We start from the raw sequence: 15,917 nt of genomic DNA, 5'->3' as shown, positions 1-15,917 counted from the left end.
TTGGGGCGATCATCCACACGGGGCGGCGTTTTAGAATCCCGAAAACAGGCTCGGCTGTGAGGTGTGGACGGCAAAGACGATCTGTGGTCAAACGATGATGTCATCACCCCCCACGGTGGTGAGAAAAGACAAGTGCCATGAGTGTAAAACTTGGTGGATGTTTCCCCCCTACGGGTCCAGAGCAGCAGAGTTTTGGTTGGGTGGAGGAGGAACTGATGCCGCGTTCAACCCCCCCCCCCCCCCCCCCCCCCCCCTCCAACCTTTACGCATAGCCTAGGGTAATCTTAATTGCTCCCCTTCTATTCTTGACCCTGACGTCAAGAATAGACGTCAGGTGACACCTGGACACCCGCCGCACACCTCTGTTGTCATGGCAGCCTCATACCTGACATTGTCGTGACGCTGGATGTAGATCTTGTGAAAGATCCTCTCAGGCGGCTTCAGGAAGTCCTCCTTCATCTCCATGGCAACGTTCCTGGGCAGGAGGCTCATTAGCAGACGCTCCTGGGGAGGGAAGGGTTAAAAACAAAAGGGGAGGCAGCGTCAGAACTTCAGTCCAGGAGGACGCTGTGGCGCACATGCAGCACGTTGAAGTCGCCGTTTCCGGGGAGAAAGATTTCAGTGGTTGAGCCGGCCAGCTCGGATTTCTGCTCGTCTGTACCGCGATTCATTAATGTTTCTTTCGGAGGAAGCAATTAGTTTCTTCAAGTAGAAGAAAATACTGTTGATATTCCAGGAGAATGCAGGTTCTGCCATTTGAAACCCTCAATTTGTTCAAATTACGATTCTGCTTCATTTAAGAAGCAGTAGCATCCAGCTCATAGAGCATCTTCCTCCCACTAAGTGGAACTATTCAGTGTTGAAGTGAGTCTGTTATCTTTTGTTGCCGGCGATCACCTGCTGTGTCGCTGCGTTAGCATTAGCATTAGCATTAGCATTAACATGAGGCAAAGTCGTTGTTTCTCATAAGCTGCAGCTTTGAATCGGTTTCTCCCCCCAAAAAAAAAAAGCTGTTGTGGAATTTCTTCGTAGCTCACTACCTGAGCGTTGGTTACTATTACACTAAACTCCTATTCAGCAGAGGATGAACGCCTTCTGAATCTTGCGGTCGGTCCTCCTGAAATGTACGCCACCGCCGCGGTAAATAGTTCTTCTGCTCATGCCCGAGCAGATGAATAACAACAACAATGGCGGCCTCCAGAGTCTCATGACTCCCAGTCCATATTCTGGTTTTATATACGATATTGGTAGTTTTATAGTTGCGATTTACCCGTAATAGCATTAAATTAATCATCAGTCCATACAAATGTCAGGTACTCTTGATGTTTATAGTGTTCGAACATTTACAGCTAATGCCATAGATTAAAATTGGAGTGTGCTATCGCTAAAAAATGTGATATTCTTTTTACTTTATTAATTTTGTGTTTTTTTTAACTAGTTTCTTTCTTTTCTTTCTTGTGTTTTTACATTTCCGGAATAAAATTCATTCATTCATTCAATTACATTTACTTGAATTGAGTAGTTTTTGCTGTACTTGTACTTTTTTAAGTTTTTTTTTTAAACTCTGTAATTTTACTTTTAATTAAGTTTTTTTTTTCAAGTAATCTACTCTACTACGTTTTCAATCATGGCAGTTAATGAGTGAAATACTGCTGACGTGTAGGAGAGCAAACGGCTGCTGATGTTACAATAAAGATGGAGACTGACTCGGCTTCGTCGGCTTCTGCTGAAACTCAACTCAAAAAAATAAAACACGAGGTGAACCCCTGGGCATACTGACGGGACCACTTCGGCTTCAAGCGCCAGAAAGGCAACAGAATAATACCGCAGTATTGTACTACTAAGGACAGCCCGTTGTCCTGCTGTCAAAAAAGTAACTAAGTAACTTTTACCCTCAGTACATATTATTTGAGTAACTTTTTACTTTTTGTTAAGTAAATTTTTAGACTGGAATATCCACTTGTACTTGAGTAGAATATTTTAGACCGGTGAAATTACAGCACAATACCCAAAAAAATAATGACACTAAAATTTAATTCTTCCTTGAATTTAGTGCAAAAATGTATAAAAATATCTATTAAAAATCTATTCACCATAGGTTGAAATATTAAAAGGAAAAACAAGGTGTCCACTGCAAAATATTGTGATGTGTACAAAAGGAAACTTATGTATTCGTGTTTTACCTTTGAATTTTGTTGGATGTTAAATAGAATCGATGACTTTCAGTGTAATTCTCTACCAAATTCTGCTGAATGATCCAACAGTAATTCTTCCTTTCAGGCAAATGTTGGATACTTTATTTCTGAAGCCTTCATGTTTTTATTAATTCACCCTCACAGATCCAAATGCTCGTGTTATTTTACTAACAAAGTGCTATAGGACCATTTCACCCTCTGCTCATATTACTAAAACAGTTCCATCTCCAGCACATATTTTAAAAACAGCTGATACTAACATATTTTGTTGTGATTTTTACACTTTGCTGATCTTCTGCTTACAGTTTAGCTCCTGATACTGAAGGACACCTTAGGAACCGACCAGGCCTCGCTTACGGGAAATATGTAAGAAGGCTTGAAGGCTCGCCCAATAATTCAATCATTAATCACAATTTTCCTCAGCTAATTACGATGTCAAACGGTCGTGAATGCGCAATGAATCATCAGAGTTGAGAGGTGAGGTTATCAAACTGCATCCAGTGTACATGTGAGGGGATTCTAAGAGCTGTGCACGCGTCCCAACGTGTGTTTTGTGTTTTAAAACTGTCGGAGGTGTGATGATTTGTCATCGGATTTAAGTGTAAATCAGGATATTTGTTTTCGTATAAATATATATATATATATATTTATACATATAGTCCGAGTCCTTGGCAGTTGAATGCTATTGGTTCGTTTGTGTCTGGGGGCGGGGCTTAGCAAAAGCTCAATTGGGTCTCTTTTTGCAGTGCCTTTTGCTAAACCTCTGCTGATTCATATCTGTAGTGTGAAGGTTTCCCCGCCCTGAGCTCGGGCTCACAGGCTCGTTCATTCCGACTGGGTAGCGCCCTGCCACAGTGTAGCTCAGTAGTTACGCCGTGTGCAGAATTTTGAATAATGCATATCTTTGTACACACTGCAAACTCTTGGTATGCATTTGGAAATCCTAAGACATTTACAAATTTTAAGAGATTTTTTAAACCTAACTACAGACTCACAACTTTTGCAGTTTCCGTTTTAAATTCGCCAAATCTCACTACAGATAGACAACTCTCCATACGCACTGACAAATTGTTTTGCTCCAACCATGCCCCCGTTAGGCTGACCAGAATCCCAAAGCGGAAACTCCTCTCGTAATAAGGCTTCCAGCTGAAAGGGCTCCTCTGAGGCGGAGGTGAGGACGGACACATCCATCCATTTTCTCCCGCTTATCCGTTTCCGGGGTGGTGGGGGTGGCAGTCTGAGCACCGTCACCCAGATCACATTGCACCGATTAAGAACCTTCCTGCGGGTGGTGAGCCCACGGGAAGGTGGCGCCCGGCGTGGGACACGAACCCTCTACCTAGAGATTGTGAGTCCCATGCTCTACCAACTGAGCTGGCCGGGGGCTGGACGGACACATCCAGCCTCATCATTTAATCCACCGTAGAATATTTCCTCAGCTAATTCTGAGTCAAACCGGCGAATCGCTCGGCTCCAGCGCAGAGTGGCATCTCCATGGATTCAGCATATTTTGCTTTTGTACACGTGAATAGTCTCAGTTGCAGCGGCATAAAGTGCGCTTGAAACTCAGGCAGGATGTCAAACGGTTGTGAATGCACAATGAATCATCAGGCGGCTGCACCAAATAGCTGCTGAGAGGCGAGGTTATGAAAGCAGCCGGGGCTCTCCCGTGTCTCCCTTCAACACTGTTTCACATTACACCTCCATTCACACAGCCTGCCGCCGAATGAAACACACACACGCACACACACACACACACACACACACACACACACACACACACACACACACACACACACACACACACACACACACACACAGTGGCTGGCTGGAGAGCAGCTTTTAGAAACAGCCGTCACACTTACCGATTGAGCCCGAGCGTGTGAAGGTGTGTGCACGTTTAAGGTGTGCAGATCACGGCGACTAAAGCGAGAACATGTGTTAGTTTGAATAAATGTATTCAATTACCCGGCGTTTTGAATGTTTTCCACCTCCGAAAACCTGAATGTGTTATAATCACACATTAATGGCTTCAATTTCCCCTCATCTGTCCCAGGTTTAATTCACCGTGCTCCTCCTGTTTGAGCGTGGCTCCGGTCCCAGTGGATTATTAATGACCCACACTCCCACGGAATCTCTGTGTTTGGACATAATCATCATATTTATGCGTGTGTGTGTGTGTGTGTGTGTGTGTGTGTGTGTGTGTGTGTGTGTGTGTGTGTGTGTGTGTGTGTGTGTGTGTGTGTGTGTGTGTGTGTGTGTGTGTGTGTGTGTGTGTGTGTGTGTGTGTGTGTGTGTGTGTGGCTGTGTGATTTATCAGTACATGTACGATTATTCCGAAAGAAAAAACACAGAAGTGTATTTTTCAGGACTTGTTGATGTTTTAATGTTACGATGTTAAACTTGTAGCCTGAGCTTCAAGTGAGCGGATCACTTTTAATTATTTTTTCAACGTACGTTCAGTTTCTGCTTCGATTCATCCGGAGCAAAGTTAGCAAGTCCTCCATTTGAGCACCTGATGTTTTTTTTTAATTTACATTTTATTGCAGGCGCCGTGAGGTCACTGACTAGTGGTGAGCTGCTAGTACACATTGTATTTTAACAGTTTTTGAAGGGTTGATCCCATTTTGATTGTTGCAGCTTTTTATCTTGCACCCAACAATTCAAGAACAGCAATGCAACAATATTTAGCAGTCATGTCCCGCAGCTCTGGAGCTCTTAAACATGAGCTACTACTGCAGACACCAGCATTAATTCAAATTGCAAAGATCTCATCATTCTGTTTCATCAGAGTTTGATCAGAATCACTGAGGTGCCTCGGTAAACAGGGGTGCTTCTTCTGATTCGTGCGGTGAGCTTTGTTTGTTTGCTACCCAGAATGCATTGCGCTCTGCGTCACGTCCTCTAACCCCGCCCACTGGAAAGACTGTTTGACAACCGAGACCCACGTTTTCAAAGGGGACCAGAGATCGCTTGAAGACGCCCAAACGAAAGAGACTCTGGTCCGGATCAAACCGGGAAATGTGAACGCGCCGTCAATCTCCTCCCCGGGACTTCAGTTTAGGAACCCAGACCACAAGTTGGGAAGCCGTGGTCACAGTTACATGTTCTCTCCGGCGCCATGTGAGTGAAGCGGAAGCTCGGGGACTGTCTCTGGCTTTCCACTACGAAGACGCACACATGTTCCCCCAATCAATACAACCTGTGGATCCAGCTCACAGCAAAAACCCCGAGCAAACAAAGGGCCTTTCCTCCCGCTTGGTGAGTGAAACGCTCGGGCTGATGTGTTTGTTCATGGGCACATCAGCAGCAGCGGCGGCGGCGGCGGCGGCGGCGGCGGCGGCGGCAGCATCCCAGGAGCTGGCTGCTGATAGATCCCAATCAGGGGTCCGTGTGTGTTTCCCTCACCCAGATAAACTGTGACCTTTACTGGAGTAGGGAGGCCATGAAAGCAATCTGCTTGTGTAATTACCTGTCAGACGGGAGCCTGTTACTGGCGGCGGAAAACGCAGCATATCATCACCTAATCTACAAAGCACAGGTGCTAAGTGTGCATGTGTGCTCACGAAACGCCGTGTATAACGAACCGGAGACGCGTACTGAGGCGTATCATATACATGGGATAATTAATTCCCTATTTAACAACTGGTTGGGTTGGGTGCAGCGTTGCAGGTGAGGGGTGTGCGGCGCACAACAAAGTGTTCCTGTGTGTTAAAGTTGCCCGACTGTTTCTCAGTTAAATCGCTCCATGTAGGTGTGCGAAGAGGGGGAGGGAATGTGTGGCGCCGGTGCATGTGCCACAGTAATTGTTCTTTCCTTAAATAGCTGCTGTCATAGTTACTGCGTGCCTGTGGGCACGTTGTTAGAATACATTGGCACCTGAAACCTTTAAAAAAAAAAAAAAAAAAGAGAGAGAGAGAGAAAGCTAAAGAAGACTCTCAAGAGAACGAGAAGTTTTCATGAACATGCGGCTCACAGTGACGGCTTTTCCACCGATAAGAACCAGGAGCTACTTCAGACCTGCTTTTGAATCAAAAGCTTCAACATGGAGGAACGGAGGTGTGGAACGATAGAACGCAGCTTTACAGCTGTTGGTAATAACAACATACGTGAACACTCCGGTTAAAGTTCTCTTTCACATGAATCCAAGCTTTCATTTACAGTAGTATGTAGTTTGTTTTTTAGTTGCTGATGAACCAAAAGTATCGCGGCTGACTGAGTGTGACAGCAGGAGCTCTGCAGCACAACAGTTCGACTAGAGCCACTGCTCCGCCATCGCGGATTAAATCATCCCGTCGCCTCGCAATATTAACTTGAGGGAACGACTTATTACGTCGTTCACACGCATTATTATTTTTTTTTTCTCTACAACCACTCTGGGGCTCCGTGTTCGCTGTGGATTTCGGAAAGTCGGTTCAGCGTCTCTTCCGCCTCGTCGGTGGCGATAACTCCGCCCCCAGCTGATGACGTGTCAGGCCCCCGCTCTGGACCCCATCTGGCCCAGAAACGATGTGGGGCCAGCTAAGCACCAGTTTAACCCCTGATAGGCCGGGGCTTTGGCGGCGGAAACACAAAGAACTGGTGCTAAATCCGGCCCTGGACCAGAACTAGAACCTGGTTCTTTCCGGTGGAAAAGGCGTCCAGTGTGCGGATGCATGTTGTAATCTTCTCTTGTTTTCTTTTCCGACTTTGCATTCACGCCTCACCTGTTTCTCATTTTCGTCCTCCAGTCGCAGCCGCTCCTCGATGCAGTTGCGGGCCTGCAGGAAGACTTTCCTCTGGGTGCGCTCGGTGAGGATCCTCACAAACACCCCCGACAGGTTGACGCTGGTGAACAGCACCGCGTTGGCCACCAGCTGCACACAGACAAGAACAGACATGTCAAACAAAAAACAACAACAACAAAAAAGACAGAGAGAGAGAGAGAGAGAGAGAGAGAGAGATGGCACCATCTGCATCAACCATATATGCAAGTGATCTGAAAGGAACATGTGGGCCTCCATATGTGTGTTTTGTGCCTGCAGCTGCTGGCCCGTTGCAGTATCACTCAGCGGTGTGTCAGGGCTGTTTGTGAGGCCCGTCCGGTGACGACGCCCCCCCCCACCCCTCCAATCAGGTTGACGCTGGTGAACCGGAATTGAATGAGCTGCCAGCTGCACACAGACAAGATCGGACGCACAAAAGAAAAGCGAAAGGTGGCACCTTCTACATGCACGGTGCATGGCAGCCCAATGGAGAGGGACATGTGTGCCTCCATATGTGTGTTTCATAGGTGCAGCTGGTGGACGATCTCCAATGCTTCAGCGGGATGAGTGTGTGTGTGTGCGTGCGTGTGTGTGTGTGTGTGTGTGTGTGTGTGTGTGTGTGTGTGTGTGTGTGTGTGTGTGTGTGTGTGTGTGTGTGTGTGTGTGTGTGTGTGTGTGTGTGTGTGTGCGTGCGTGCGTGTGTTGGTGTGTCTGGATTGATGCACATGTAATATTTTTGCCAACGAAAGTTGGCCGAGAAGGTTATATTTTCGTCTGCATGTATTTATTCATTGGTTTGTGAGTATGTATTTTACCAAAAAGTTCTCCAGGGATGATCTGTCATCATCCAAAGACCAATCGTTTAGATTTCGGAAGTTAAGGGCTCACCGTTTCCAAATAAATGCCAAAAAACTGCGAAAAAAATATCCCATACAAAGCGGATGAGTGAGGCATAGGAGATCAGCGTCTGTTGCCATGGAGACGCTCCCTGCTCAATGTTTCACACAGTGATAGCTACCTGACCCACCTAGTTAGCATCGTATGAGCTAACTGCTAACACGCTATCATGCTAACTCGGTTCCGAAAAACAAACGTGACATTGCCGAAGGTTTGCGCTCTACCGAGTGTAGCTCTAGTTAGCAGAAGTAATCGTCCGAATTATTGAAGTAGTATTAGAAGAGTCATTCTAAAATGTAATAACTGCAACTAATGATGTAATAATACATAAATAGGACGGCATTTCTTAGAAAATGAAAGATTTCTTTGCAGTTTTTGCTCATGAAAAACATGTATCAATGATGGCGTAGTCTTCATATTCATATACTCTCTATGTGGCATTTACTTTCAGTTGTGGTTGTAAAATGTTTTCTTTTACTATTTTATTAGATATCTGGCAAGTATTACATTATTTAGTTCAAATTGGCAAAATGATTATGTTATTGGCAGGTATCTCTGTATTTAGCCATTATTCCGTCATTGTTTGCTGAAATCCATCATCCAAGGACCGAGACGGGCGAAAGTGAGCCTGTCAGTCTAAACTGAGGTCAAAGCGAGACACGCAAAGTGGAAGGAAAGGGGCTGTAAGTTCTCCTTAAAGGTGAAGGTGAAACCAGGGAGATTTACAGTGTCCCTCTAGGAAACGTGTAGCCCTCACTCAAATTTGATCACAGGCAAAATCCAATCTGTGTACGCTCCAGTTTTTAGCCTGCGCACACAAACCCCTTTCAAACGCGCAAGCATCATCACGCACGCACAAACACACAAATCTGATTACATACACACACACACACACACACACACACACACTCGCATGCAGGCACAAGTAATTGAGCCACTACATTAGCCCTATAAAAGCCGAGTTGATCGAGTTGACGCCGGCGAACCGAACTGGCAGTGTGCGGCAGCTGCAGACGGACGTGAACAGACACGCCAGGCAAAGTGCCTGTGGCCGTGGACTGTTGCCTGCATGTGAGTCTGAAGGAGCACACGTGTCCATATGTGAGTCTCTGTCCAGATTAGACCACGCGGCCGTCGATTAATCCATAGGAACGGACAGAACGAGGAACATCAAGGTCAGGGCACGGATTAAAACATGAATCGCAGGTGTGACTTAAAGAGGAAATGATCCTGGGCTAAACTGTATCATTTACTTTATCTAAAGCTACAGATGCTGTTGGGGTCGTAATTTGAATGATGACCTCTGTCGTCGTTCTATTAATTGTTCTGTGAGGTCAGAGGTGAAAGTGGCAGTGAAACGCCACCGCCAAAGGAATAATATGTTTTATCTGCACTTCATAAACAAAAAACTTTCAATCTCTGGACGATTTGGCCAAAAAAACTAACAAAACTTTTATTTTTTCAATTAGAGTTTTGATTCAATTTGGGATTTTTTTTTCCTCAATGCACTTAGAAATGAGTGCAGACATCAGATATATTGTCAAAAGTGCCACTTTATTGCTGCGATTGTCCTCAGAGTCAAAATGCATGTAAATCATCCCAAAATAAAAAGTAAATGAGGCTCAATCATCCTTTTTCTAAAGGTTTCACGTGAAACAAAAGCTGGAAATAACTCAGTAGTGTGTCAATTTCTTCTAATATGAGATCAGTTGCAACACACCTAACCTTCTAAAAACTGCCCAACAAATGTAACCTCCATCAGATCCAGACTCCGAGGTGGAGGATACCTGGAGGACATCTGGAGGACAACTGGAGGACATCTGGAGGACCTGCCCTGACCTTGTGGGGTCAAGTTTACATTGAAATACATGTGTTCTGCTGGTGGGCGACTTGAGGATTACCAGCATGCGTGGTCACTTTCTAACAGTTAAGTGGGACGAGGAAGACGACGAGGTGCAACGGTTCTCCGAGCGGATGTGAAATAGTAACATTGACCATTTGCTGTATGTCAGTGTTTGTGGACAATTGTTGAATCAGTCATATATTGTTTATGTTTTGTTGAATAAAAGTATTCCATTAAAGTCACTTTTCTGACTCGGGGTTGATTTTGATGATAAAAGTATTAAGTTCCACCTCTGAGGGATTACTGGAAACTATCGGAGAGTTTTAAGGTAGAAGATTACTGGAGTTGTAGCATTTTGAAGAACCAGAAAAGTTCCTCTATGAGTTCCCGGGGACCCTGAAGAAACCACAGATTTCTAAACATTGAACAACCATAGGAAGGAACGTAATCTGGAGCGCTTCAGTCTGAGTCAACTGAAGGGAATTTTACCCAAATCCTCTAAAAACGAACACGAGAGAACAAAAGGTCGTCCTTTAGTTCCGTTCGTAATGGTTCCCAAGTGAAAAATGCCCCTAACACAATACTTGATAGTATCCTAAACAGCTTAGTCATCGATTTCCTCCCCTGCGATTCACCTAAACATCCAACGACCTTCAATTTTCAGCCCAAAATGTAAATCTTAATCAGTAGAGAATAAACGCTAAAGAGCTTTCCTTGTGATTATGTAGTTCGATTTATAGCGTTCAGAGAAGAATAAGCCTGTGTCGTGTGTCACACTGCAGGTTGCACACAGATTTAGTTGTAAATTACTGGACATTTCACACTGACAGGCTGTAAAATAAATAAATATATAACATACAGGGTGAAGATAATCCAGAGGCTGGACCGGGGTTAATGGCGACGGTTCTAAACAGTGTAAATAAAACTGTCAGATGTGTTGAGTTAAAGGGTCACGAGTCAAACTCATGGTCATTAACAACAAGTTGTAGCAGGTAAATTCATCCTAAAGAACGTTACCAGCAGACTGTGTCACCGGGACCGGATGAGAATGAGCGCAGTTGTGACTAACAGTCTAGAAAGTTTGTCTCTCAGGACTTGAGTTGACACGGATGGAGAAAGTCTATATCTTTATAAGTAATCAAACAGGATAAAAGCTAATAAGACCAAATTAACGGGATTTTCACACTCTTACTAACTAATAAACAGAAAAAGTTAATTACTTATTGGTGACTCCGGGTTAATGAGGATAATGATGAATCCAATCAGCACCAACTTTATTATATTCTATATTATATACTTCACCTAAATATAGTTTTTATCTTGTTGTATAATATTGTATAATACTGTTTTTATTTGTATTGTTATTAGTGTTTTCTGATGTTGCAACAAACAAAAACTCTCCGCTGTGGGAAATTAGAGGATTGTCCTGTCCTGTCCTGTCCTGTCCTGTCCTGTCCTGTCCTGTCCTGTCCTGTCCTGTATAATCTTATCTTATAAATAATCGAACATTAAAGTCGTTTGGGGATTTGTTTTGAGTGGTCACATACTTTGTCGTGGTGACAGCCAGAGAGGAGGCGCCGGGTTGTGAGTTCGTTTCAGCACTACAGGTTGGACAGCTCCTCGTCTGCCTCATTAAGCTGCTGTGCCAAAGCGTCTGCTCGCTTTCAGTTTCACTCTGTCCGGGAGCCAAAATCGATCTCCGTGGGAGTTGTTTCTGTGTTTGTTTGTTTCTTTTTAGTTTCTTTTTTAACCTTTCTCTCCTCCAGGGAAACTCGTCGGAACGAGCACGCTGGCTTGCGAGAGTCAACGAGAAAAGTGCCGCTCCGCAGCTCTGGTGCGCCTGGAAGTTTCTGTTGGATTGAAAGCGTAACCGGACGCGCGCGGGTGTGTGGGGACAGCGTGTGGACGTGGCGGTCGAGTGCAGCACTTACCGATCTCCACAGCCTCTGCTTCCTCCCCGTGACCGACGTGGCGATGACAATGAAGTGGGACGCGGCCAGCATCACGCCAAACAGCACCGCCAGCAGCGTGCGCACCGGCAGCAACACGTAAGCCACGAGGGTGACTAGCATGAGCTGCCACACGCCTTGCTCAGGGGCCGCGGCGACCACCTGCTCCGGCGTGCCGAGTGCCAGCGGGAAGGGGCAACACAGCAGCGCAAAGGTGAAGCTGAAGAGCAGGGCCAGCTTTGCGATCTGCTGCAGCTGCGTCACCTGCAGGTACTTGACGTTGGTGACGATGAAGAGCGACAGGAACACCACGCAGTGCACCGGGTACGAGCCCTTGGACAAGGTGAGGCGCGGGCTGGACAGCAGCTCCACCAGGGACAGCGAGGACGCGGCCACAATGAGCACCGCCAGCGCCTTGAGGGTGGCGGTCTGCTCCAGCTTCAGGTTGTAGTTCTGGAAGAGAGCCTCCAGCTCCTGGCTGTTGAACTCGTCCTCGCAGGCGATGGCACCCAGGGGCGCGCCGGCCGGGCAGTGACCCTTCCTCCGCCGGGTCTTGACTCTTTCGAATGGCATCTCCTCCATGGTCCGGCCATTCATGAAGCGGGGATGGCGCACGAGCCCTCCAACTTTTCCGGCTCCTCTCCTCCTCTTCTTCCTCCTCCTCCTCCTCCTCCACCTCCTCCTCCTCCTCCTCCTCCTCCTCCTCCTCCTGTGGGGAAACGAGCGGGCACCCTCTCCCGGCTCATGCGTCCTGGACGCGGCGTCGGAAGGGCGCCTGAGGAGGAGACGGCGGACGGATGGAGCACCGCGCGCGCTCCTCTATCCACAGGTTGACGGCTGTTGGTGTGTCGTAAGGAGAGTAACCCGACCAATGCGTCTCTCTCTCTCTCTCTCTCTCTCTCTCTCTCTCTCTCTCTCTCTCTCTCTCTCTCTCTCTCTCCTCTCTCTCTCCCTCTCTCTCTCCCTCCCTCTCTCTCTCTCGGACCACCTGCCTCGCTTCAGACCGGGTTACCGGTGATGCTGCGCTCCAACAGGACTCACATGCAGGGTCACGCTTGCGTTTGTTAATGAGCAAAATACCTCACCAGGAGAAGAGCATCCTTTACCCCCCCACCCCCCAAAAAAAGAATTCTCAAATAAACAAATGTTGGGGGGTGGGAATCTTTCCCTCGTGCTCTTCTGTTCATTCCGAGACGCACGCACCGCCTGTGCTCCTGCTGTGTTTCATTTGCCTCAGTGAAACGTCTGGTTGGCTGAAGACAGCAGCAAAACAGCGCTGGTGGTGATTTCCCCTCACAGTGTCTGCAGTCAGAGCTGATGTAGTTCCCAGCTAAAAATAGCCCAGCTGCACCGGTGCATGGTCCGATACAGCAACAATTTGGTCTTTCCCGCGTCTCTACCCCTCAACACGTCTTTCTGTTTTGTTTGTTTGTTTTTTTACTGCGGGAGTCGAGGCGCTCGTTGCACGCAGGGGCACTGAGCAGAAGACGCAGAGAAGTGTAGTAATCGTGCAGCTGAGGATAAAAATAGCGCGCTCTTCCCGAATTAACATGAAAATGTAAGAAGGATGACGTGCATCTTAAAATGTGGTGCAGCGTTGAGGTGGAGGGCTCCTCTTCTTTTTTTTTTTCTTCTTTTTTTTCGCACACTTGCATGCATGCACATCCTGCAAGGTGAAAAGCAATGTTGTTGTTTTTTTTTTTGTATAACAGTGCAGGTTATTCAATGTCAGAGTTTTGACTTCAACTTGAAATTCCCATGCACTCGAGTTCAGTCAGTCGTTGCATAACAAATACTGTGTATGTCAACCACATTTGCAAGTGCCACATTTTGATATTGCACCTTGGTAGAATTGTGCCTTCATTTCAGGGAGAATATAGAGGGGATAAGGAGGGAAATGATCTGCAGAGCAGCAGCGGCAGCAGCAGCACAAGCACTGCAGGAATTGGCATGAAGAAAAGTTAATGGAAAAAATAAAATGTTATGTAACAACAGACAGAACTACGATTATAATATCCAAAAATATGCTCCTATCCGAACTCAGATGAGTCATAAAATGGGAGCCGTTTCTGTGCCTATAGGCTATATTTAATGACATACAAGCCGGGCTTGTAAAAAAATAATAAGGGTGAATAAATGTGAAAACAACATTGGATCAGTAAATATGTGACAAGATAAACGACTGGAGACTACAACGTACACAGGGTTTAGTTAAAGGCTTCACACTCCATATAACTGGGATTATTGCGCCGACAACACATTATGGCATCTTCAGTATCAGGAATACTTCAAATCAGGGCAAAAAAAAAAAAAAAACCCTATGAAAGAATGATTGAAATTGCTATTTAAAAATAATTTTAAAAGGAGTGGTTGAGAACATGGAGTCTTGGACCCTCTTGGCGGGGCCCGAGGCTCGGTCCGCTCTGAGGTGGTGTGAAGTAGATTTGTACATGTCAAAGAAAACCTGGATAAGACACTATCTGGAATACCTTTTTATATATATATATTGTATTTTGAAGGGTTTTTCATGTTTTCAGAGTTGGCGTGGCGTGACATGGTTGGATTTCTTAGAGGCAATCTGTGCAGGTGGGGGAGGGTGCGGGGGGGGGGGGGGGGGGGTTCTGGAGACAAAGGTTGAGATGTTCTATATATTTGACATACATCCAGCGTGTAGCACAACTTCAGTACAAGGACAATTGAATTAGCAACAAATACAACAGTCATTTCCAGGCAATTTTACAAAGAAAAAAAACCCCAACAATCCCACAAGAGAAAGCATAAGAGACAGTGGGAAGGAGAAACTCCACCTTAACAGGAAGAAAAGCCACAGAACCAGACTGAGAGGTGGAGACTTTCCACCAGGGTGACGGGACAGAAGGACAGAAGATCTGAGCTCAGTGTGACGAGCTCTTGTTTTACTGCTCAGTGGATCCTGGAGGATTTTACTCCGAGCCGTGCTACATGCTACACGCTACATGCTACACGCTACATGCTAAAGGGTTTCTGGGCTCCCACACCACCGATGCTACATGATAAACGTGATTAGAGTATGACTGATACGCTCATTGACAGCCAGCTGGAGTGCGTGGCGGCACACAAATCAAGTTTAACTGGAGCCGTAAAACTCGTTTAGCCTTTCAAAAGAGGCGAACACAGCTTCGAGGGTTTCCTCGACCGTTTTGATGCACGGACAAGAAATGTCTCAAAATGTTGTTTTTATGAAGTTTCAGTTAAATTCAGGACGGTGAACATTTCATACATTTGACTTTCCTTTCTTTCTTTTTTTGCCTGATTTTAGCAGTTTCACTCTTCTTTATGAGCATTCTTTTCTTTCAGAATTTCTGGTCATTTCAGGGTCTTATCATTTAAAAAAAAAACTTTTTATAGCTTTCTTTCACTATTTTTGCACATTTTTTAAAATTCATTTTCAGGAGAGTTAAGGAGTGCCTTTGAAAATTATTCAGTCATTCAGTACCGTTTACACATAGAGCAGCACGCAGAGGTGTCAAGAGTATTCACATTTATTACTCAAGTAGAAGTATAGATGCTGGGTTTTAAAAATACTTTTGTAGACCTTAAAGTATTGCCTCAAGCATTTCACCAAAGTTGTATGTACAAATGTAAAAGTAATACAAAGATGAAACCAGCTTAGGTCGCATGCCAGAGGGGCCTATAGCGCATTACCCCACCTTCCAACAAAACCAACATTACTCTAAATGCCATAATGACTATAGTGTTGATATTATAGTTTGAAAGGAATTAGCTCATGATACTTGGGTGCACAGAACTTGCAGCAGGTCATTAGAAATTATTTAGTTTTGGGATCCAAGCATTTTGGAAAAGATGTACCTGGCTGGTCTGCCTGGATATCAACGTCCTCGTTGGTGTTTGAGACATTCTGATATTCTCTCTCTCTCTCTCTCTCTCTCTCTCTCTCTCTCTCTCTCTCTCTGATTTTTTTTTATGTAGTTATTTATTTTTAATGATGATAATCCCCCCCCCCAAAAAAATGGCTTATTTGTTTTTGTTTTTAAACTAGAGCTACACTCGGTAGAGCGCAGACCTTCACAAACGCCACATTTGTTTGCGGAACCGAGTTAGCATCGCTAGCATGTTAGCGGCTAGTAACATCACTGTGCGAAACACTGAGCAGAGAGCGTCTCCATGGCAACAGATGCTGATCTCCTTTGATGCGATTCGGGTGTGTCGTTTTTGCGAAACATTGGTAAAATACATACATACATACATACATACATACATACATACATACATACATACATACATACAT

The 15,917-nt window shown here is 45.4% G+C and overlaps 1 protein-coding gene across 1 annotated transcript in view; it reads right to left on the bottom strand.

The window, feature by feature from the left end:
• The window catches only part of adcy1a (adenylate cyclase 1a), a 56,033-nt gene extending 43,557 nt beyond the window's left edge, over window positions 1-12,476 (bottom strand). Inside the window, exons 1-3 of the mRNA XM_080472635.1 lie at window positions 11,612-12,476; window positions 6,902-7,051; window positions 386-504 (exon numbers count right to left, since the gene is read on the bottom strand). Of these exons, the coding sequence (XP_080328761.1) occupies window positions 386-504; window positions 6,902-7,051; window positions 11,612-12,226 (884 nt within the window). The 5' untranslated portion in view covers window positions 12,227-12,476. The remainder of the gene's footprint in view (window positions 1-385; window positions 505-6,901; window positions 7,052-11,611) is intronic.
• Between the last annotated feature and the right edge of the window lie 3,441 nt (window positions 12,477-15,917).

This window comes from Lipophrys pholis (assembly GCF_963383615.2).
Source record: "Lipophrys pholis genome assembly, chromosome: 10".
In the NCBI taxonomy this organism is placed as follows: Eukaryota; Metazoa; Chordata; class Actinopteri; order Blenniiformes; family Blenniidae; genus Lipophrys; species Lipophrys pholis.
This window is presented reverse-complemented; position numbering and strand designations above follow the sequence as displayed.